The sequence below is a fragment of the Pungitius pungitius genome, chromosome 17 (assembly GCF_949316345.1).
Source record: "Pungitius pungitius chromosome 17, fPunPun2.1, whole genome shotgun sequence".
In the NCBI taxonomy this organism is placed as follows: Eukaryota; Metazoa; Chordata; class Actinopteri; order Perciformes; family Gasterosteidae; genus Pungitius; species Pungitius pungitius.
In genome coordinates, this window is record NC_084916.1 from 10,948,356 (window position 1) to 10,970,873 (window position 22,518).

Genomic DNA, 22,518 nt, shown 5'->3' on the forward strand with positions numbered 1-22,518 from the left:
AGTTTAGCAATTACACCATATATTTGTAACAATTATACAATAAAACATGAAGGCAGTATGCAAATGATATTGCTGCTAATAACATAAGTAGAACTGCTGTGACTGATTCCCAAACAAAAAATTACAAATGTCTGCATGACATTGAAACACAAATTAGGTTCAGTTAAATTGAGTTGGATATAGTCAAAATAACTGTACGGAATACTATCGCAATGGGCATTATCACTTATTGCTGGTGATAAATGTGATAGGTAGAGAACAGAATGACGTGGCAGCTGCAGTAGACAAATGTTTTAATGTTCACAATTAGACATTTTTCGAACCAAATGTCAGTAACACTTAAAAAAAAAAATCAAACACTGCAGGGAAGAAGCAGTTTGATAACATGTCTGCAAACCATAGAGTCTCATCAAATCTATGGAAGTATATGCTGACAAAACTTTAATGTAAATTATTTCCTCGTGACCAGCTCCAAGAGGGTGGAGGTGATTTTGTCTAAGTTGTTGGAGTACCGAAGGCCCCTGTCCATCCTGTGTCCTCGTTCCATGCGGAGCGGAGGTGCAGAGGATCGGGAGTCCATGAACTCGTCTGGAGCATTTGGGAAGTCTAGAGGGTGCCTCGGTTCTCTTTCAGGATAACGTGCTGGCTCATCCGGATAGCTGGCATGTTGCATCCTGGGCAACCCAAAAACCTCTGGAAGAAAAACAGCAAAAACATTGTAAAAATGTATATTTATATAGTTGTTAGAGTTCATTTTTGGTGATGGAGATCTTCCATTCAAGACTTTGAACCATATATGTATATAAAAAGCATACCTTCATAATGTCTTCTGTTGGACTGTCCAGGCACCCTGCGTACAGGATGGTGGTATTCATCCAGCTGCTCCTCAGGTGTTTGCTCATGCTGTCGCCAGCCTCTTCCTCCCTGCTCTTCATTAAAGTAGAGTTCATCTGGTCGTCTGCGGTCTAAATCTTCTCTCTGCGTTGTGTCAAACTGATGTTTTGGGGACAGCTCCTGGTCAAAGCTGTTGCAGTTTGAGGAGATGGCCACTCGACCATGGCTATTTTGCTAGAGCAACAAAAACATTTTTGTCTAAAATCAGGCTCAGTAAAGTTCTTCAAACACACTCATTTAAAAAAAAATGTAGAGACAGTAAATTAAACTACACGCAGTTAGATAGAGACCCATACCAGAGCATTCTCTGATTTTTTGTTCTTGAATTCCTTCAGAAGATCGCAAAGTTTGTTATTCAGGAAGTCGGCCTCTTCTGCATTTTCAATTTCAATGTTTTTCTAGCGACAAGGGAAAAAATACATAGTTAAGAGACCCTTTAATAAATGGCTGCATAACAAACGCATTATTGCCACGTGGAAATACAAAAACACAACCTTACCAGCATATCAAAGACACCCTTAGACTCAGAGCCTTCTTTAAGGTGGCTTTCAGCACAATGCGAGCTCTAAAAAATACAACATTTTCCAGATTAGTTGACATTTGAACATTTTGACAGTTAGTTAATCAAAACAAATAGCCTAATTTCCTTATTAACTACCTGCAGTTCTCTGTAATAGTCAGGATGTTGAGTTCCATAAGCTGGTCCAGGACGACTGCCAGCTGTTGGAACTGAAAATCCGTACTCGCGAAACCTTAAAACATAAAACAAATATGTCCACAAAAAAATGGTAAGACGCAAAGCATTCAGTCAGTTTCATAGAGATCCATCTTTACAGGAAAGGCAGGAGGCGAAATATCACTCACATCTCCTTTGTGGTTTCTGCCTCCTCTGCAGTGGCATCAGAGAAGCGACTCTTTCTTTTTCTTTTGCCGTATCCCTCATTATTAGCGGCCCCTTTTAGGAAACGCCTGAACGGCTCTGGAATGTCCGACAGGGCCCGGCTAGCTTCCACTTGTCTCTGGGCGGTGAGGCTTCCTGCTCTGCTCTGCCTGGGGTTCACGACTGGCTCCTCCTGATACAGTTCTCTCATTTCCTGACGATATTCTCTGACAAAATTAAACAAATGGCCTTCGGTCGTCTGGTCCCTCTCCAAAGACGCGGGAAAGCTCCTTCTCTTTGCCTCGGGTTCGCTCGATCCCTGCCGGCCGGCCCCATTCAGGCCTCCAGGGCTGCCGGGTTCCCAGTCCAGATGACGCCGCCCGGCGCCTTCTGGGTGCACCGGCTGCGAGGCCGTGGACTCGGGACCAGCGAGCCCACGCCTCCTCACTTCGGCAGTGTAGAACTCCCTCAGTGGATCTCTTTCCCGGTAGTGCGATCTGAAAGGAGGAGCCTCGTCTGGGTAATGGTCGGCGTGGCCGCGCGGCATCTCCTGCCTTGGATCGTACCTGGGATCACCGGCCGGATCCGGTGCGGCTCTCCTTTGTGAACCCTCAAAATATTCCTCCTGGTACTCCGTACGATAATCTGGCTCCATGTACTCCCGTCGGTTTGTGAGGCGGCTCCCGCGATCGGCCCTCTGCAGGTCCTCCTCCATGTGGCCGTGGCCGGGAGGGTCCCCCTGTTGGTACATCGAACTGTCCCTGGGCGACATGTAAGCGTCTTCTGGGCGGAATGGGGCTGTGGCTGGGCGACCCCTCGCAGGAGACCCCTCCCGTAGTGGTGGCCCACCTCGTTGGGTCAGACTTTGTAAAATGTTCTGATTCCTATTTTGCGTCTGCCTTGGGGGAGCTAGTAGAGAAGTAGAGGAAACGTAAAATATGAGGTACTGTGTTTCTGGTATGAGCTGTCATTTTCTGTTCATGAGGTGACTTTGATGTATCAGATTGGCGTAAAAAAAGTATTAAAAGCAACTTTAAAACACTCAAATCACAGTTTAGCACGGAGTAAAATTCAGTCAAACATCCTGCTGCGCACATATAAGAAAATGAGAAGGATTGGCTAATGCATATTGGATGTATATGAACATGTTCAGGCTGAAAATCATTAATGTAAACAAAAATACAACACACTACAATAATATAAGTGAGAAAACAATAACGTATATTATATGTGGGCATGTCATTATCATGTCCAATGTCTATTACGTCACAGAATTTACCTCTTGACATGTTCAATTGGGCCTCCATCCCTTTTCCTGACATGAGCTGAAACAAAAAACAAAAGGAACCCCAAAAAAATGATGTCACTCTCAAAGAAGTACACATCACTTTAATATATTTTGCAGGTCTAATTGCCAAAATTGTCGCACCACTGGCGTTCCTCGTCCATCCTGCCTCTCGATTATCTCCGCTCTGGCTCGTACGGTCTTTCCCCCGTGGGTTACTAAGGACTGTTTATTCCAGGTCACCAAGTCGGGCCGTTTCAGTTCCTACAAAAAAAAAAAAAAAAAAAAAAAAGATTATGGCATTCCTCAATTTGTTTCTCCTTTTCAATTAAAACACTCAAAAAAGTTTAACTAGCGTGCTGTAAGCATTCACTATGCTTTACCACATATTTCTGCCGGTGTTTACGTCCAATCACATGATGGACCATTTCCAGCAGGTTTGCCTTCTGATGACAAAGCCTACATGTGTATTTGGGGCCCGTCTGAGGGTCATTACAAGGCAGCTCCTCCAAATAGTTCAAACCTATGAAATTAAAGCAGAAATAGGTAAGTAGGATTTAAATCCACATGTTAAAATATCCTTTTTTTAATGGTATCAACTTAATAACCAATGATGGGCTCGTCCAGCTTCATGTAATCCAGATATTGTAATATGTCCTCAAATTCCGGTATGCGGGGATATGTGACAGGATGCCCTGAGGAACATAAACACAGTTAGCAAAATAAAACATTACAGCAGGCAGTGTTTTTAAGATAATACACATGTAGTGCACTGTTTACTTTGAGGTAACTGTGAGGAGCTTTTATCCAAATATCAAACATGTATACAATAGTGGTGCCTTTATATGACCCGAACAATTAACCGTGACCATCAGTGAAGGGATTGGCTGAATCTATGCAGTGATTCTCAATGCTCGTGGTCCGGGTCGCATTCACCGCAACATCAGATGGAATCCCGCAAAATCCCCAGAAAGTCCTGGGACTCGCCCTTCGACAGCGGATACACTCAGATGCTGATCCTGCCGCAGAAGGTGTTGCAAAGAAAAACCCGGGGCTCTTAACCGCTACAAGGGTTCTCCCACCCTTTGAGGTTACGTCACATCATAACGGAAACTTAACTTCCCGTGTCGGTTAGATCCCTGTGCTGTACAAACAGCACCGCATCGCTCCATTATCTTTAGTGTAATTCAGTGGTTCATGATGTAACTACACCACCATTATATTTAAAATGCCAACCCATCTTTTGGGTTTCCCTTGCTGCAGAAAACCGTAACCTGTAGGACGAAGGACTGAGGTCTATTAGAATGAGATTGGTTGAGAACCCAGTTTGCAGCATGAGCATCCAAGACGGACTAAGCAGCCAAAACGTGTGGAATTCTCCACTTGACGTACTGACGTCACGAATGAGTCACCAAACATGTTATTTTGTATGAACTCCAACGCTTCACCTTTGAACGCTTCAGTCTCTACTTAACTTCCGCTCTACTTAAATCAACAGAGAGGTCGTCTCTCGTGATTCTTTGGTGCCGCTTTGCAAATGTGGAAACGAGGAGGATTTTATTGTCAACAAAAAATGACGTCCTCGACATAATGTGACACCTCAAAGACAGAGGCTGTTGCCTGCTTAAAAAAAACACAAAAAAAGAAAAATCCCTTTTCCCCCTCACTCCCAAAAAAAAAAAGAAATCCCCAAAAAGAGTGGCAAATGGCTGTGTTTTGACCTTAAGCATGAGCACGCACAGCGCTTGGCCCAGTCTAAACACAAGTCCACCTTTGGAGCATGAAACGCATTCTGCCACAGCTAAAAGTGGAACAAGCCTCCACACGCCGAGTCTCTTGTAAATGCAGCAAGCATAAACACACTTTTCTTGGAAGTTGGATTAAGCAATCGGCTCGTTAGATGTGTGGGCGGCGTGCGTCCCCGCAGGCCTCGGCCCCCTGCAGTGACCCGTGACACCCTTCTGTGCGTTGAACCTCGGAGGCGGTGCAGGTGCACTCTCTGAGGATCTGCCACCACGCGGATTTCGGCAGCCGCCATATTTGGTACGTTTTTGGGGCGCCATGAAGGTATTGGTGGCATGCAAGTGCCCCCTTCCACACCCCCTCCTCTGCTAATAATGGGTGAATTAATTTCTGTTGACTTCAAAGGACACCAGAAGGTCGGATGAAGGCCCACTCGACAAAGTGAGGAGCATTCTCAGAGTCCTCAGAGTAAATCGAGATTCACCTGAACTGGAATCAAGAAGCCTTATTGAACGCATGACAACATCTGAGGACAAAAAGAACACAACTTAGTTGTGTAGCGTTGTTTGGCAGCTCAGCGACGAGATCAAAAACCTGATCGAAGTTCCTACATCTGACAAACTATTGCTTACATGTCACAGAAAGACGCAGTCCAACCAGCAGCATCTCTTCTGATTTGAGCGCATAGTAATTCCTAAGAGGATCAGAGTCATTGACGCTGTCCGTCACAACAAGGACACAACCAGTGACCGTGGTTACTTTACCAATTCCCCTGCCATAGACAGGCAAATATACTCCACGCCAGAATAGAACAGAATGCGGAAGATGAAGTCTACTTACCCGAAGCAACCAGGACATCCTCTTTCTGCCAGGGATAAAAGGAGAGCAACAAAATTAAGTCAATCAGTGGTTGGCGAACAGGACATTGGCCCACAACTGCTACAAACAGAGAAAGGGTTATATCATGGGTGAATATTACTTGACCAAGACAACAGCTCACTCTAGGCGCAATCAAAGTAGGCCTTTAAATCGTCGTGAAGATCTACACGCAGAGAAGCAGTGTCTGTTTTTTGTCGACACAACCAAAAACAGCAATGTCCGAGAAACTATTGCTGTGACTGTCACTTCAATCCCGTCCAACACTCTGTCTTCCATGAAAGAGTCAAGAAATTCTAGTAATCCGCAAAATGACCCACAGGAAACGCAAGATCCACAGAACTCTTGAAAAGTACGTCAGCCTCTTGTCTGAGGGCATCCAGTGTAGACAGTAGAAAATGGGTCTGTACAGGATGGATAATGAGTTAGCATCTGCAATGCTTAACTGTCAAAATATTCTGCATTTTCATTTTCATTCATTCCCAGCCTGACTCCATGAGGTCGCAGTGTGAGAGAATTGAGTTGGAGATCAGCTGGGGAAGCTTCCCAAAAGCACATGAATATCCAGAGTTGCTTGTGATTGGCTTCCTCGCACACAAAAAAAAAAACTTCTACTTGTTTTTCGTGGGAGTGCTGCAATCTTTAGTGAATTAAAAGCCATAGAAGATTTACAAAAAGTCCTCGAGCTGGCGGGTTTCTAGAGGGAACTGGAAAAAAATGTTTTTCTGTGCAAGACAGGCAAAGGAAATTGCCAGAATATGTTTACATAATAGTGCAGTGAGATGTGCTCAATCAGTGAGGATTGAGCACATCCTCCAGGTGACGTCACAGAAAAGGACTTGCCAACAAGATGCTCACAGATGATTGTTTCCAAAATGATTGGACCAGACTCCAGTGAAGATAGATATCAAGCTCATATCAGTCCAGTGGTCAGTGTGCAAACCATCAAAGGAGTGACTTAAAAAAAAGTTTTTCAAAAACAGGAAACGTGCTGCTCCCGTTAAAGCAAAGGTTGGGTCCATCAAAGTCACCCACAAGTGATGATTCGAAACAAAAGGACAAAGGAAACGCAGATCAAGTCGTATACTTTTTCTTATTTGCCAAAACTTTACTCCACAAAGACACAAGAGTGAGCTTCCAGCATGACCTTGACAAAGTCTTCAGAAAGGTCGACAAAGCATTTCCCCTGGTTGCTTATTGCTCAAGGAGAGACTGAACAGTTTACATTTCTGCAGTCAAGATATGGTTCAGCTTCCAGTCGACCAAAGACAAAATGTAAAATGAACACCTTCAGGCTACTTATAGCCTGACCAGATCATTTCACTTTTGCTTGCTTACTACCGATTAACTTATATGTTTTTATAAATTAGTGCTACATTAAAATGAACAATGTTTTTCCATATTTAGTGTGACTCTGCCACACTAAACTGTGACGTGTACCTTTCTGTGTCCTGGTGTGGTCAGGTGTATCTTGAACAAGGTTTCACCCCTTATGGATTTATCACAGACCTGGAGAGAAAACACGAATCAATCAGTATCACAGCTGCTGAATTGATATACAGACTGTTACACAGAACCATAACCATAGCCTGACTCCATGAGCCCATCTACAAAGGTAGATGAAATATTAGAAACATGTAATTTTGCAACGCTGTGCCAGTCCGTAGCAACATAAACTGCAGCCACAGCAACCGGGGGGGGGGGGGGGGGGGGGGGGGTGTTCGCGCAGGGGTGCATTGGGTACATTACATCTGATCTGATTAGACCGGAGTGTAGACAATTATTAAAATGATCGTGATCTCTTTCTTCCAACATTGGGTCGGCAACTTGACGAAGTGCACGAGTAACGTCATGCTAGCTTACCCTGCACACAATAAATGTAGACTCCTCCTCGTATGGTGTTTCGAAATGATCCATTGTCAGATGACTTACGGGTTGTAGCGTTGTATCCTCAAGAAACCACGTAGTTTTAACAAATCTGAACCATAACGATCGAAGCTAACGCTAGCTGATTGCTAAGCTAACGTACGTTTCACGGAGTCCGAAAGCTAAATTTAGTTCGATATTCGCTCAGTTTTATCTTGCCAAACACAAGCGAAATCCCGTGTTTTTTTACTGGATATATTGTATGAACTTAAGCGTAGTTTGTTTTTTCTCAGTTGACGAAATTGCTTGAAAGGGCTGCTGACGGATGACTACAGCTACTTCCGGTGCTTGTGCATATCTGTCCGTCGGAAACACGAGTTAACCGCTTTCTGGTACCGAGCCTATTGTCAGGCGCCCGTTCCCGCCCCCTGTTGGCCGGGACCAATACGCGCCACCAAACAAGACCACACACTGTCAATGCGAACATTTTCACATTTTCTATTTATTTGGTTCTAAGAAGAATTTGCTTCAAATGTACAAAAACAACAGCTTAAGTCTGGCTTCGGGTTTTGGGGGCACCTATTAAGCTGTGTGAGGCATCTGCACAGCATTCAGTAGAGTTAATGATACATCTATGAAGCAGTGTGATACAGTAAACAGGACAACAAGCTCCTTCAGTCATCATTTCAGTACAGTGGAAGTCTGAGCAGCAATGGAGACGTAGATTACAGTGAGATACCGCAGTATTTTGTGTGAATAACCATTTCACCACAATCCATGGCAACATGGACACATATCGTTCACAGGCAAAACTCCAGTCATATTTACATGCAGATGTGAATATGTACATTGACCCATGACTTACAAACCCCTCTCAGAAGAAGGCTTTAAGTAAATGATGATTACACATTTCAGTTTGTTTTTAGAACATGACTCACTGCTCAGCTTTAGAATATGGTTTCCAGTTTACATCACACTGCATTAAACAATTCTTATATAACCAAGAGTTAGACTTATAGGTTTACTGGTAAAATAATTACATGAAAACAATCCAAAACACTGAACATTTGATAAATCATCACACTCGGGGTGTATTCTCTGGTGCATTATCTTAAGTCACTTTAAATACAAAAATATCACACCAGCATCACCGATGACACCTTAAAGGGACCAAACCAAGAGGGGCTTGAGTCTGGTGAGTATGAAGCTATGAACTCACAAAGAAGACATTCTGTTAACAAAAGCGACAGGGATGAACAATATGTTAAAAAAAGACTGAGAACAACAGACACCTTCCAAAATCATGAGAAGAGAACTGAGGCAATGTCCATGAGCAGATATCTAGAGACGGGTTGAGAAGCAGGACGGTCAAGTTATCTGATCAGGAGATGAAACGGGAGTCATTTTGAAGAATTGTAGAGTCCTCCTGGAAGATTGTTCAGACGCACTCGCAGCTCCTTCCGGACCTGGGTCACCCTCGCCAGTTTGCGTTTGTACTCCTGAAAATGCCCACAGCAAAGAAACAAAAGGTCCATCAGGGATTAAATATCTCATAGCTTGAATGACACTTTTCTCAACAGCCACTCTGGTAAAACAATTTGTCCAAATAAACAGATGTAAGGAAGTTACATAATCCAATTGGAAAATGTCAATACAGGGAGTTTAAAAAAAAGGTAAAAAAACAGAAATACAGTCATGACATTAATGCATTAACTTTGTATTGCATTGTGTAGAACATAATGGGATGTTGGTTAAGTCTAATTTAAGTCTAATTACATATTTAATATTGTGCATATTCGGCCAAACAAGTTGTGTTGCCACCCCCCCCCCCCAAGTTCAGTCTAATTAAAAAAATACACCATTACACAAACATAAAATATAAATTGTGTGACCACATTTAACACATTTAGCCTTCAATCTTTATTCAACTCTTTCAAAACCCCCCCAAATCTTATATTTGTCAGTAATGCCACAACTAACTTGCTGCATGGTTTACTTCAATTTGTAAGATTATCAAAAATGAAATTAATTTTCTACCTCGGAATGTTTTTGGGAATAGAACATAAGGCGGGTTCAAGTTTTCAGGTTTATTTTTAGTGTCCGTACAACACAACAAATCTGTGGGGAATTGAGTGGACGATTGAACTAGAACAGGATTTATAGATCATGTTTTACTCCTTAAAAACAACATAACACGTAGTGTCTCCCAAATATGTCATATTTGCTACATGCTTGTTTGTTTTACATCTTTACAGCTGATGAATGCAGTGGATTTGTGCAAGAAAACACATTTCCTCACCAAATTAAGGGTGTGGTCACACTGCATAATGGCATTGGTCTAATAATAATAATAATAATATACTAATCATTCAAATTGTCTTTGTTTGACTTGTAATAAGCGGTTACCCTGTATTTGAGTGATTTTAATGTTCATTTAAATAAGCTCAATTTAACTTAAGAGTATGTAAATAACGTGTACTGTTTAAATACTATTTAAAAAAATGATATTATAGAACATCTGAAATTTTAAATGTAATAGCAAAATAAAAGCACTCACAAAATCATTTTTATTTTTTATTTTCAGTGTTTGTTTTATTACAAAAGACTTGACTTATCATAAATACAAATATAAAATACTTTATCCTCATGGTATCCTGTGGATAAAAGGCTGGACAGTTATGGTCAACACAAAAAAATTATTACTACAAAAATAATTATTGTAATTTATGTGTATTTGAGTTTTATCAAGATCAAATGTTTTGGTTGATACTTACCGTTAAGAGTAAATATTGAACTGGGTTAAATGGCAACGGCTAAATGAACAACATCTACTACTAAGTGCATCTAATCAGGAATCTCTGCCTTTTGTAAGGCCGACAGGCCTGACCACCAAATGGAAACCTACGGTGTGAAACTAAAGTACACAACATGCTGAAATACATTCAAACAAAAAGGGTTAATCAAAAGAAGTCTGGGCACACAGCTACACAACACAGATGAACAATAATAAAAGACACAATAAGGCGGGGTGGACAGGACGTTTAGTCATTGAAAAAGAAAAAATAGATTTACGCACGTCAAGTTTCTGCTCGTTCTGGGTCAGCCCGTCTTTCTGGCTCTGTAGGAAGACCGTTAGCGTGCGCGTGAGTTGCCTCCGATCATCGATCTCCGCCGCCAGGCGGCCACTGAAGTCCGCTAGCAACATGCAGGCCTCCTCCACCAGCCGGGAGAGACGCTCCCCCGATTCCTTATCTGAAGCACAGAAAGCACATGGAGAAAATAACCAGTCCAGAGGGTTCAACTGGAGCTCAGTTACGCATCAATACTGCACAAAGGAAACAGCTGCCGTTTACTCACCGGCAAAACAAACACTGTTTACAATGCAAGATAGAAGCCATTTTTATCTTTGGGCTTGCCGTTTCCTGCTCGAGGGCCCTTCAGTTTGTTTATAATGGGGTTTTTCTGTTTTTAGGTGTAGGCAAGGAAGCTGTTCTTGGTGCGCTCTTAGTCTACGGTACGTCAAAGCGGTTAAACAACGTTGTCTCAGCCTCCACAAGATACGATTCTCCAGACAGATCATTACTGCATTTTGAAAAAGGACATTTGAGTGCTAGTTGGGCCATGAGAACAGAAGTGTGATCCTCCTACCTGTAATTCTGTGAAGCAGCGACGTGTCCTGCACCTCAGCAGGAAGGGACGAGATGCGCTGCCGCAGCACCGAGTCGCCAGAGGCCGCGTTCTCCAGCTCCTGAAGGGCTCGGATCAACTCTGCCGTCTGAGGGAAGGATGAGAAACAGTGAGAGGGGGGGGGGGAGGAGAAAATTTAATGTGTAATAAATGTATTTGTCAAATACAAAACACATAGCACAGCAGAGAAAGGTTGTGCGGTACGAATCCATCCAGAGGGAGCTGTGTATTCTTAAAGAAGCATCCCTTTTTAAACATTTTTAAAGGACTTCTTCGGGGTTCTGAGCATATCTCACCTGAGGGGGCTCGGCTGGGGAACTCTGGGAAGCAAAATCTTCATCATTTGGTCGGATCTCCTCATACGGTCTCTTCTTCGCCTTCTTTTCTCCATCTAGGTTTCCAAAGAAAACGGAGCTTTCTAAAAGAGTCGGCTGCTAGCCGTACAGCCATCCAGATACTTGATTACGTTCATTTTGTACTCTAGTAAGGGAGTTGTTTCTTAAATCAATACGAAGACACTATGCATGTAACATTTAGTTACTAATCATAACTGGACTGATGCTTTTTAACGCTCTTATGACTCATGCTCTTACAAACATGACAGAGAAGGTTCACACAACTTACAGAGGACTTGGGAGAGCTGCTCCAGCAGGTTGTTCTCATACACAGCTCTCTCCTGCCAGATGGAAAGAACCCGACCCAGCTGTTTCTTACAGCCCTCCTCGCCATCTCTGGACAGGAAAACACAAGACAGGACAGGACGGAGGTCAAACCACTGTAGTACATTATAGGGGAAAAAATGAAAAGGTTTATTATTCCTCTTGTATTTTATTATTAATTAATAAGGTTAGTCCCATCCAAGAGATGGAAACTACATTAAAGCTTTAAAATCTCTAGTTTCCACAATCAGACTTGCATAAATCTGACAAGTCTTTGTATTAATCATTTTGAGAGACAGATATGTGTGCGACAAACGACGCACATTCGTATCTCAGCTTACTTTGCATGTTTGGTAATCAGGTTAAGTGATCAAGTTCCTTGTAATTCCACATTTTAGTACTTGGATTAAGTAACTGAGTACAACAGACGGTTAATAGCTGTATCAGTAACCCTCATAACCAGTTACTAACCCTATAAATACATAAATTACAGTTTAACCGTAACCAGGTGAGCCGGTCCTAGCTGAGTGATTCATCAAAATGTAGCTTAAAAACGATGGGAGCCTGACCTGTATACATGTTTGAATGCGTCCACGATGACCGGAGCAAAGTCCTGTGTGAACTCTGGGCCCTTCTTCTTGCTGTTCTGAATGACGTCATTGGCCAAGTAAAGGAAGGTCAGCTTGCGTGATACCTGAGCTGCGTGCATTGAAATGTACACATACACGTATTAAAGGGAGGCATTTGGTCAGTATTTACACGACTGAACTTAAAACACAATGAGATCAGTAACCAAACTAAAATGAAATGATTACAATATGAACATTTTAAAAACGGATGATGAAGCAAACCAGATCATTGTATATTAAGTTACTCTTGCATGACTCAAAGCTAAAAACAGCATCTGTTGATGAACAACCACTAAGTCACACAGGTCAATGTTCCCTGTAGATTCACTACGTTTCAGGTTAGGTTGGGAAACAATTACATTTCACACGTCATTTTTATTTTCTGTGGCATTTATCCACCAATCATTTTGTAATAGTCACATTCTAGAACAAATGGAGCACATCTCTTTGTTGTTTCAGGAAAGTAACATTCAACAGTGAGCAGAGCGTAAAGCTCAAGAGAAATGTGCCACGTCTGCGCCCAGCGGTGTTAACACTACACACTCCATCTCTTAGAATACGTCCATCTCATGAGATATCATTAGGCTGTCAAATGGCACCAGAGGGAAAAGTGGGCCATTATTAGCTACAACAGTAATAACAAAAATTAAAACGATACGTTGAATGTTTGATGTTGCAAAAAGGAGTGCATTTACACAGTGAATAATAAAGCGGCATGTTATTGGATTAGAGGTATGGTTAGCAATCTTAAAAAGAAAAAAATTAAAAAAAAGTTTAGATTTTTTAAATCCTCCACACTTTCCAACGACAATAAATGAAAGACATGCTGACCAAATGATCTGTTGCTGTTGCAGGACTGCAGCAGACCCAGCCGATGAATCCGTTCGGCCCAGATCAGTTGCGTGCTCATTGCTCATCACTCAAGCGGCGAGAACTGACCACAGCCATGTTTGCTGCTTACATTTATTACGATGATCATTTGGAGGGGAAGGCCTTGGAGTGAGGGCCCAAGGATTCGGCTGTGAGTGTTGCAGACTTTGAAACGTCCTGGTTAGATTTAGGGACTTTTGGAGGCATTGCTGCTCACTACTTTCATTGGAAAAGAGGTGGCGAGACAGGGCCAGATTTTTTTTAGACTTTGTTTTTTCCTTTTATGTGGCGTGTTCTCTCTATTTTCTCAGGATTACCAAACTTTAACAAGAAAAAGAAGGGTTATGATAATACAATTCAAACAATGCCTTGGCCTTTAAGTGTCATGACTTTAAGTGTCAAAAGACAGTGTAAGTGCGAGTGAGAAAGAAATAAAAGGAAAAAATATTGATTGAGAAACCTCTTTTGGGCTAGCTTTTTTTTTTTTTAGCATCAGCTATCCCACATGGGTGACCTAGTGTTCATTGTTTAACAGACAGATCAATGATGAACTACCCAGCAGACCGTGGGAGAGAGAGAAAAAGGTCAATGTATGGTGAACATGAAACTCACAATAATGCAACTACCAAGGTTTTTTGGGCCACTCAGAAGCCTCAAACACACATACAGTGGTTACAGAGCAGCATTGTCTTTTATTTCAAGTGGTATCAGGCAAATGTAAGTCCAATAAACATTTCCGACGTGTTCACTAGCTGGCCACCAACTGGGTCTGTCTGCTGAGTCAGTGCGAAGCGGGCTTTCAGATACTAAAGCGAAAAAATGAGCAGAAACTTGCTAGAAAGACCCATCGAGTTAAGGGGCACTGCAGCCCAGCGATGATTCTCAGCAGGTGCATTGCTACGAGAAATCCACTTGTAAACAAGTTGTGCAATTGTTTTCACAGTGCATTTTATTTTATAACGGCGATGGTGACGCATGGAGTAGTGTGATGCGCTGCGAGCCGCAAGGTTGGTGGTTTTAATTCTGGCTGCACAATGTGCCATGTCGAAGTGTCCCTGAGCAAGACACCTAACCCCTAATTGCTCCCCAGGCAAAATGTAAGCCATGGGTCAAAATGCAATGTAAGTCGCTTTGCATAAAAGGGTCAGCAAAATGACCTGTAATGTAATAACAATAGATATAAAATACGCTGAATTGATTTGTGCGCACATCTGGAGGCAGTAAAACAAGCTGTAACTTTCAAAAGACACTTACACATCCCACAGATGTGGAGCAACAATCACATTGAAGGTGGAGTCTTGACACTGAACATCTGGACTAAAGTATCAGACACATGTTAATCGGGGCTACAGTTCATTTCATCCATTCATTCATTCATTCATTCATTTAGAAAGCCACACAGAGGGCGACTGAGTCAGTCCTAACGCAACCACTAAGCAGGCCAACATTAGACTGATATCGTTAACTAAAGTTAGGCCTAAACCGAGTTAACTTATACCTCAAGTTTCCGTTTGCCGAGGCAGGGGAGTCAACACCTTTTACAGCTGCGTACGTTATTGCTCAAATTCTAGCACTTTAAAAATTGTACTTATAATGGCTCTTATCTATTGTAAATCGGCGTATTCGATGCAATTGCACTCTTGTTCTTCTGAGTTTGTATCCTTATCGTTGAAAAGCACTTATTGAAATTCCCTTTGGATAAAAGCGTCAGCTTAATGGCATGTAATGTAATGTGAAGCTCTAAGTGGGACTAGCGTTAGCATTAGCTGTGCTCACAGGGACACTATGCCCGACAGCTTTAGAGTTACCGTAGCTCTGAAAACCTGGAAATTAAAAATAAGCCTTTAGCCATAGCCAGTCGGCTCCTGCAGCCAAAGGCTACACTCAGAGGGAGGTGCGCGTGCGTTGCAGAAGCACGTCGTCCTGTATTGACGTTACTGTGGGGAACTAACGTTAGTTAGCTAACCGTTAGCTTTAATCGACCTTACCTTTTTTTAGTTCGTTGATCCACACGTTGACAATGGTCCTGGCGTGTTTTCTATGATGAATGAGCCACAGCGACAGCGTCTGCACACTTTGCTGCGAGTTGCTGAGCTCGGACAGTTTCTTCTCTAAAGCCGCCTCAGAGAAGGCTGACATCTTGACGAGATTAATTAACGTTAAAACGGGGCTACGACACTGGGAGACGGGGCGCTTTACGGTTTCTCCCCAATGTGTTCGGCAAGTTAGCCGGTCACTAACCTGACACAAATTTTAGCCATCCAAATTGAATGTAATACGCCACCTCCCAGATATAAGGACTGGTTTGTTAATGCTAACTGCTCACCGCCGTCCTCATGAGTAACATTAGCGGTGAAGAGAAGCCGCCTTTCTGCTTTAGCTTGTGACAAAACCACAGGAGCGGCGCGCTGCGTTCAGGTCAAGTTGGACTTTACAGATGAAAAGCCAGCTCCATACAAGATGTATATGTGCTTAAGTGCTTCATATAAAACCTTTAAAAGATAAGGCAAAAAGAGATTGCAAATGAAACATTCAAACAAGCTTAAAACAGATTTATGGAATCAACAGTAAAAAGCACCCATTCCATACTCTTATCTGGTTTAATTAAAGACGGCAGCATGAAGAAAATCATTCAGTCTCAATGTTAAGCTGCTGAGTTTCAGCAGTGTAAAGACCTCAGAACTTGTGATATGATCCACTTTCTGGGACTCAATCTGCAGCGTTCTAATTTACGTTTTACAGAGACCAGTGAACGCACCGTTACAACATACCAGTCATTGAAGACGAATGCATGGACAAGTTCATTTAATGCAAATTCTGCTGAGACACAAGTCTGCTTATCCTGCAGCACACTGGCAACATGTACACATTTGTTCCCCCTCATGTCTAAGAATGTCCTCTGGTGAATATGACGGCGTCGAGATTTAGCAGATAATAAAAGTGAGGCTTAAATCTGTCCTAGTATTAACATTCCATAACCGTAATAATGTCAACTTTGGTTTAAAATCTTACAATTTTACAATTACACATGTCAAATTACTAGACATTTAGAAAATATGTTTGCACATCAGCATTGGACATTTGAATTGTCATAGTAGCTGCTGCTTCCTTAACACAGACATTACATTAAGTGTTTTACCCAACCATAGAATATCAACTGATAATGATAACAGGTCATACAAAATAAACTGAGAAAATATACTACCTCATCAAAACCTTTAATGAAAAGATAGTCAGACACACAGCTCGTACATAATGCAGTTGCATTTACACAACGGTCCAAAAGAAACAAAAAAATAAGTACATCCAAGCAAATATGTCACAATCTTGGCCCATTTCAGTTTAGAGGTACTCGTTCATCATGTGTTTTCACATTCTGACTTTCTGAAAGAAAGTAAGGTTTCACAAAAAAACCCTCATGTAAATACTGTTGAGGATGAAAAGGGGCCAAAGGTGAAAGATGAAAAGGGGCCAAAGCTGCATAATGACCTCCACCAGGCTCTGAAGGTGATTTTCACTACTGGAAAAGCATCTGCCCATTTGGAGGCTCTGGCAGGTACCAGTTATTCTAGAGGAAACCTTAAGTAGGGGACGTGTGGCAACAAAAACAGAATTAAACTTTGGAGATACGAACGTAACCTCCCGGAAATCATCAAATCACGACCAATGGTGACCTCCCATGTATGTTGGGTAGAATCTCTGTTCCCTCTCCAGTAACGGCACAGCAGGATGCGGTGCACCGCCGCCACCGTGAGCGAGGGGATCCCCCTGCCAAGGAGGAACGCTGAACCAAGCAGCGTCCGAAGGAGCAGCCGGTTCCCCAGATCGACCCGTGCGAAAACCCGCGTGACCTTGTGTCGCCGACGGACGTTGTTGGTAGCAATAGCGCTGACTAACGTCCGTCGTGCCGACGCCGCTCTGTGGGGTCCAATCGTACCACTGCTCAGCGCGGCTCGCCTCTCGTTCGCAGTGATAGTTCCAAGGGGACAAGACTTGAGCGTGGGGGACAGCGGGGGACGGCCACTTAGTCCGCGGCCCTCTATTTTGATGCCCGTCGTAAAACTCCTGCCACGATCGTTCTTGATAACCGCGTCGTCCGGTGCGATTATCTTCCCTTTTAACCTTTTGGTATTTTGATACAGCCAAGTTTCCCGCCTGGCTGAAGTACTCATTGCCCTTGTGATACCCGTCCACGTCTCGATGCGGAGGGAATTCAAAGTTACTTTCCGGACCCATGTATGGCCCGGATGCTGCGTCTCCACCGCGGAGGTCGCGCTGAGGTCGCGAGGTGTGTTGGGTGGGGTCGACGTCAAACAATCCCGCGTGATAGTCCAATTCACAGCGCTCCCACTGGGACTGTGGAACGGGGGTGAGATCCCAGTCGGGTGAGGGGGAGTAGGTAGACGACGCAGCGGGGTCGTTCGTGTTGAAGGGGCTCCTCTCCAGCAGCAACGAGCCTTTGGTAAGAGGCAGTCTTACACTGAACACAGTGTTAGTCCCTTTCCTTTTAGCCGCCAACGTTTTGGGCCGTTGGGACTGCAGCGCAGCATTTTTTTGGGGCATCACCTCGTCGGAAGTCCCGCTCTCACTTGGCCCTTTGAGGAAAAGTGTACATTCGAACCACAGAACTCGAAAAAAAAACGACAAGAAATTTAAAAAGAATATTGGTTTTCATCCCCGTCAAATGAGCGGCTGCTTCCAAAGACAAACCTTCAACAGCTATTTTCCGCTTCCTGATGTCAGTGTGTGCCCATCCGTTAAATAGGATCTTTATACCTGTAAAGATAAGAAAACCATACAAAGGGTATACAAAACATCCATAAGTCTTTGCTCTAGAAATGCAGTGGATGAAAAAGAAGTTAGATGTAGTTTAACATTGATGTAGTTGAATAAAAGGTAAAGTACAAGACTTCGGCAGCATCAAGAGACCTTCAAAGAATGGAGAAGACAAAAGGCAGTGAATAATACAACAATTGTTAATGCAAGTTGTCGGTCAACAAAGTATAAATGGCAAATGGTTGTAAGGACCAACAACCAAACAATGGATGGGCATGCATGTGTACTCACACCAGTGGTAACTTTTGCCAGTCAGGAGGTTACAGAGGGATCCTGGTGCGTTCACCACCTGGGAACATTTTGATGTACAGATAAGAGCAAGTGAACCCCTCATTTACACACACACACAGGAGCATAACCAAGGCAGGATGGACTCCGTTTTAAAGTGAATTGGATACCTTCAGCTCTCCTCTGCCCTCTTCTTGCTCCACTTTCTTAGCCAGTGATTGGAGAAGTGGATAATTGGCATTGATATCTGCAATCATTACCCCGACTTTGTCCGGATGAGTTTCCATCTAAAACACAGACGTTTTCAGGGAACGTAAAAGTAAAAGTTTCCATGTTCTCTACAGCTTTCGGATGCTTAATTGATTATTTGTAGTTACTTATTCAAAACAAACTGACCAAGTAGTTCGCAAGATGGGAAGATTTGGTTAGGTGATCAATGATGTCCTTTTTGTTGGATCGGATGCGGCAGCAGTGACATAAGAAACAGTACGTGTGGCCTTCTTCGCTTCTACACTCAACCACGCGGAAAAGACCTGTTGCAAACATTTTGAAGCAGCTTCTCTTGCTGTAATGCTGTTGATACATTCGGCATTCTCTTTGTTTTGTTTGTCTGTGCTCACCGATCAGAGGCTCAGTTCCCGGGTAGCTGTCAAGAAAGCTGGCGGGTTCACCCCGGCCCTGCCCATCTTTTAAGATTCTTACCAGAGTAACCGCTGTCGGGTTACAAAGAAAAAAAGATAAACGTGTCGATATGAAAATAATTTGCATTTAATAAAAGCCAGAGAACGACCGTTCCAAACAAGTAAATAGTCACTGACCTGCATTCTCACTGTGTGTTGCCATCATCTGGTACACAGCTTCTTCAACCTCTAACCACTTCATATAGAGGTGTAAAGACATATGAGAAATCAAAAACACTGATCTGTTTGAAACTACAAACCAAAACATACACAGCCCCAAATATAGCTTACCTGGACCTGTCCGGGTCCCTCCTCACCCTCGAGTACCCTGGCCATGTCCATCAGTGGCCAGGCCAGTTTAGAAAGGTCAGACTTCTCCTCCCATTCAGACACTAAGCGGGGGTGCCAGACTTTCTGTTGAGCGAAAAAAAAAAACATGTGGCAACAAACTCTAATCCAGGGCAGCCCATGAACTTTCCATCCCTTATTTTACAGTAATACTTACAATGTAGTTGTATCTGTGGAGGCTTCCCATAATGTGGTTCCGCGTGTCGGCTTTACTCAGTCGACACACGCACACTTCACATAGGTATAACAATTCGTTGTGTTGCGTACCCGCCTTCACGCATTCTGTAATGCTGTCGAGACCTGAGGGTAAATAAAACAACATGTATTTAAAAAGACCCAGGACACATTCAGCATGCACCAAAGAAAGTAGTTTTAACATACCAATAATGGGCTGCAGTCTGTTCTTGTTGTTGAGATACACCTTCAAAGAATTGAACAGCTGGCTTTTGGTAGAAACTCCTAAAAACAGAGAATGCGTTAGACCAACTTAATTACGGATTACAAACCAATTTGAGATGGGATAGCAACAGGTGTGACCTGTTGTAACACCAAATGGGGCCAGGGGGATAAAGCGGAGCCTAATCACTAAATACCCTGCACACATTATATACACCTGGTGAAGTACTCAAAACCTATTTGACGGTTCTCCCCATTACAGTAGGTTCCCCCCAAGCCACATTGACACACACAGACTTGCAGGGTAAAAACAATACTGGAGTCAGGGATGGTTAAAGGTTGAAGTCAGCATGGCGGCCCACATGCAGACATACCTCGTTGTGCTTGAAGCGGCCGCATGCTGCAGATGTAGAATCGCCACCTGCATAGATGTAGAATCGCCACCTGCATACAGTTGAAGTTTTGCAGTTGAAGTTGCAGTGTAAATATGCAACGCTCCCAACAATGAAAAAACGCGAGAGAAGATGGAGTAAAGAGATTGATTTAGTGTCAGCAGGAATTCCACAACACTCCCACTGTCCGTCATTATACATCTGTCCCTGTGTAGTCATGTATATTTCACTTCACTTCATACATGCATAAATACTGATATGCTCGTCTATTCCCCTTAACCAAAGCTTACCGTAAGATTACCGAATTCCACAGTTCCCGCAAAATCAAGCTACAACTGTAATATTCAATACATTTCTGGGTAGTATGTAACAAACACGTTTTGCCACTACAATTGCAAACAAACTAACATTTGTCACAGGTATTATCAGTCATGATAAGAAACATTTATGTATCTACCTACAGCCAATAATGTGTGGTTAAACCCATCTTCGTTCCTTTAGAACTAACATACACTTGTAAACTGTTAAGACAATGTTCCCTTTCCAAACTTGACTACATAAACATACTCAATTGGCTCATTTATATGTCCTGTTGGGTTTGTTAATACAGCAGCTATTTCCCCTAGCAACAACATAGCAACGAAAAACGTCTATGAGGATCTGGTCACCATTGGTTTAAAATGTTTAGTTTTGTTTCCCTGTGTCAACTTGTATTTGCTGGACGTTAGTTTTGCCTCCTATTTCAAATAAAACCCTTTCTAACACCAACGCAGTAAACTGCCTAAATCACAATGACCGCTAGATGACGCCGCCGCGTCATCACACGTCACGGGGCTCCTCGCTGAGAGGTTGTTAAAAGAGAAGTTTAAACCTAACGTTAAATAAGAACTGAACTGGCGACCAAACTAATCATTGAGGTACTATTGTTTCGGTGTGACATTTAAACATAAACGACAAATGACATAAACGCTGTACAGGAATCTTTAGCCAAAAGGTAAAACGATAAGGGCTTTTCCTGACGGAATAATATTGCGGAAAAACAACAACTGTACAACAATAAGTTAAGACGAGTTATTAACAACGGTTAAAAATCTAAATCGGGAAGTTAATTTTTAAACTAAACTTTTGCCACAAATGAGTCCTGCTGTCGTCATCTAACTAATGCAAAAATAACCTTCTACGATTTTAAGCTCTACACGACCACAAACTCTCCCGTTTGAGTTCAACTCCTCTCATTCATCCCTCAAGCGGCTAAAGTCACGGACCACCGCCGGGGAGTCGGTAGCTCACCGTCAGGAGCGACTCGTCCGTCTCTCCGTCGCCAGGTCGAAAATGAAAATGTTTGAAATCCGCGGAGTAACGGCTGAGGTAAAAGTGTGGCTCAAGTCACGGTTCGTCTTCCGTTGTGACAGCGGGGAGCGGCGCAGACCTCCGGTGTCCAATCAAATCCGCGGGTTCCTCTTCTGCGTGCGTGTGCGTGCGTGCGCGCGTGTTTGTCTGGGACCATAAAGTCAGATTCAAAACTTTCGTTTTTTTTTCTTCTTCTGCACATCATCTGATGAATTTGTGAAGGCGTCGGTGTGTTTGGAAGGTCGGGATGACGTCAGTGGTGCTGGTTGAGGTCAGAGGTGTAATGGCAAAAATATATGTAACTCTTCTAAAGACTTCATTTGTATGGCCAGTTTATTAATTGCAGGTGCTGAGATGGCAAAGGCCATGGTATAAGAACTGACGTCTAACATGGATTAGATGTCTCCAGCGCCCTAGCTGTAGAGACAGCAGAATCTCAGAGCACCTCTCCTCTTTGATCCCATTTGTCTTTGCATAACACCGCTGTGTGGAGGAAGAAGAAGGTGTGAATCTCTTCAGACGGATCTAATCAAACATTTGTTGTAAGCACCTTGAGTTTTCCTTTAGGTCTGGGACCTCCTTGCCCGTCTCAAACTCTTTAGCATAAGAAAACCAAGGTGTTAACCCTGTCGATGTATAAATCTAGCCGTGTTCCTCTCAAACATTAAGAAGAAGCTTGCCACTGCCTGTCCATGTATAGCTGTTGCAGACCTCTTCTTCCTTGGAAGAAATAAACGGAAAATGAAACTTTGATTCACAAGAGACTTTACAACCGATTCCCGATTGCATGAGAAAATCTTCCACAACACCCTTTAATTATTTTTTATTTAAAAACAATGTGTATAATGTCAGCAGACATGTCTGTGTCCAATCAAATGAGGCCCCAAAGTGGGTGAGAC

General features: G+C 42.9%; 3 protein-coding genes across 4 annotated transcripts; all 3 read right to left on the reverse strand.

Annotated features, from left to right (window-relative positions):
- Window positions 1-276: 276 nt before the first annotated feature.
- si:ch211-13c6.2 (uncharacterized protein LOC100000125 homolog) lies at window positions 277-7,914 on the reverse strand. 2 transcript variants are annotated; one of them, XM_037474929.2, is made up of 13 exons: window positions 7,542-7,914; window positions 7,119-7,187; window positions 5,643-5,667; window positions 3,668-3,754; window positions 3,443-3,582; window positions 3,204-3,323; window positions 3,054-3,099; window positions 1,759-2,683; window positions 1,553-1,646; window positions 1,394-1,459; window positions 1,191-1,292; window positions 816-1,068; window positions 277-693 (listed from the first exon to the last, which is right to left on the reverse strand). In XM_037474929.2, the coding sequence occupies exons 1-13, from the start codon at window positions 7,593-7,595 to the stop codon at window positions 452-454; spliced, it is 2,223 nt and encodes a 740-aa protein (XP_037330826.2). In that variant the 5' UTR covers window positions 7,596-7,914; the 3' UTR covers window positions 277-451. The 2 variants fall into 2 exon arrangements, with proteins under 2 accessions (XP_037330826.2, XP_037330827.2); XM_037474930.2 differs by lacking the exons at window positions 5,643-5,667; window positions 7,542-7,914.
- A 112-nt stretch (window positions 7,915-8,026) lies between these two features.
- Window positions 8,027-15,807, reverse strand: LOC119219634 (regulation of nuclear pre-mRNA domain-containing protein 1A-like). The gene is made up of 7 exons (XM_037474942.2): window positions 15,378-15,807; window positions 12,460-12,589; window positions 11,856-11,962; window positions 11,528-11,622; window positions 11,193-11,319; window positions 10,621-10,796; window positions 8,027-9,043 (listed from the first exon to the last, which is right to left on the reverse strand). The coding sequence occupies exons 1-7, from the start codon at window positions 15,526-15,528 to the stop codon at window positions 8,945-8,947; spliced, it is 885 nt and encodes a 294-aa protein (XP_037330839.1). The 5' UTR covers window positions 15,529-15,807; the 3' UTR covers window positions 8,027-8,944.
- Window positions 15,808-15,997: 190 nt separating this feature from the next.
- Window positions 15,998-21,642, reverse strand: LOC119218732 (uncharacterized). The gene is made up of 12 exons (XM_037473331.2): window positions 21,560-21,642; window positions 20,252-20,321; window positions 19,863-19,940; window positions 19,639-19,781; window positions 19,425-19,547; window positions 19,272-19,329; window positions 19,074-19,166; window positions 18,850-18,986; window positions 18,624-18,740; window positions 18,457-18,514; window positions 18,100-18,165; window positions 15,998-17,984 (listed from the first exon to the last, which is right to left on the reverse strand). The coding sequence occupies exons 2-12, from the start codon at window positions 20,274-20,276 to the stop codon at window positions 17,047-17,049; spliced, it is 1,836 nt and encodes a 611-aa protein (XP_037329228.2). The 5' UTR covers window positions 20,277-20,321; window positions 21,560-21,642; the 3' UTR covers window positions 15,998-17,046.
- Window positions 21,643-22,518: the final 876 nt, after the last annotated feature.

Excerpts from the sequence above, each read along its gene's own strand:
- LOC119218732 (XM_037473331.2), bottom strand. The coding sequence starts at position 20,276 with ATGCGGCCGCTTCAAGCACAACGAG. Across the intron at positions 18,987-19,073 it reads GGGAACTGAGCCTCTGATCG|GTCTTTTCCGCGTGGTTGAG; the intron begins GTGAGCACAGAC and ends TGTTTGCAACAG. Across the intron at positions 18,741-18,849 it reads CCCATCTTGCGAACTACTTG|ATGGAAACTCATCCGGACAA; the intron begins GTCAGTTTGTTT and ends TCTGTGTTTTAG.
- LOC119219634 (XM_037474942.2), bottom strand. The coding sequence starts at position 15,528 with ATGTCAGCCTTCTCTGAGGCGGCTTTAGAGAAGAAACTGTCCGAGCTC. Across the intron at positions 12,590-15,377 it reads GATCAACGAACTAAAAAAAG|CTCAGGTATCACGCAAGCTG; the intron begins GTAAGGTCGATT and ends CAATGCACGCAG. Across the intron at positions 10,797-11,192 it reads GCTGCTTCACAGAATTACAG|ATAAGGAATCGGGGGAGCGT; the intron begins GTAGGAGGATCA and ends TCTGTGCTTCAG.
- si:ch211-13c6.2 (XM_037474929.2), bottom strand. The coding sequence starts at position 7,595 with ATGGATCATTTCGAAACACCATACGAGGAGGAGTCTACATTTATTGTG. Across the intron at positions 1,647-1,758 it reads GCAGAAACCACAAAGGAGAT|GTTTCGCGAGTACGGATTTT; the intron begins GTGAGTGATATT and ends TTATGTTTTAAG. Across the intron at positions 1,293-1,393 it reads AGGGTGTCTTTGATATGCTG|AAAAACATTGAAATTGAAAA; the intron begins GTAAGGTTGTGT and ends CCTTGTCGCTAG.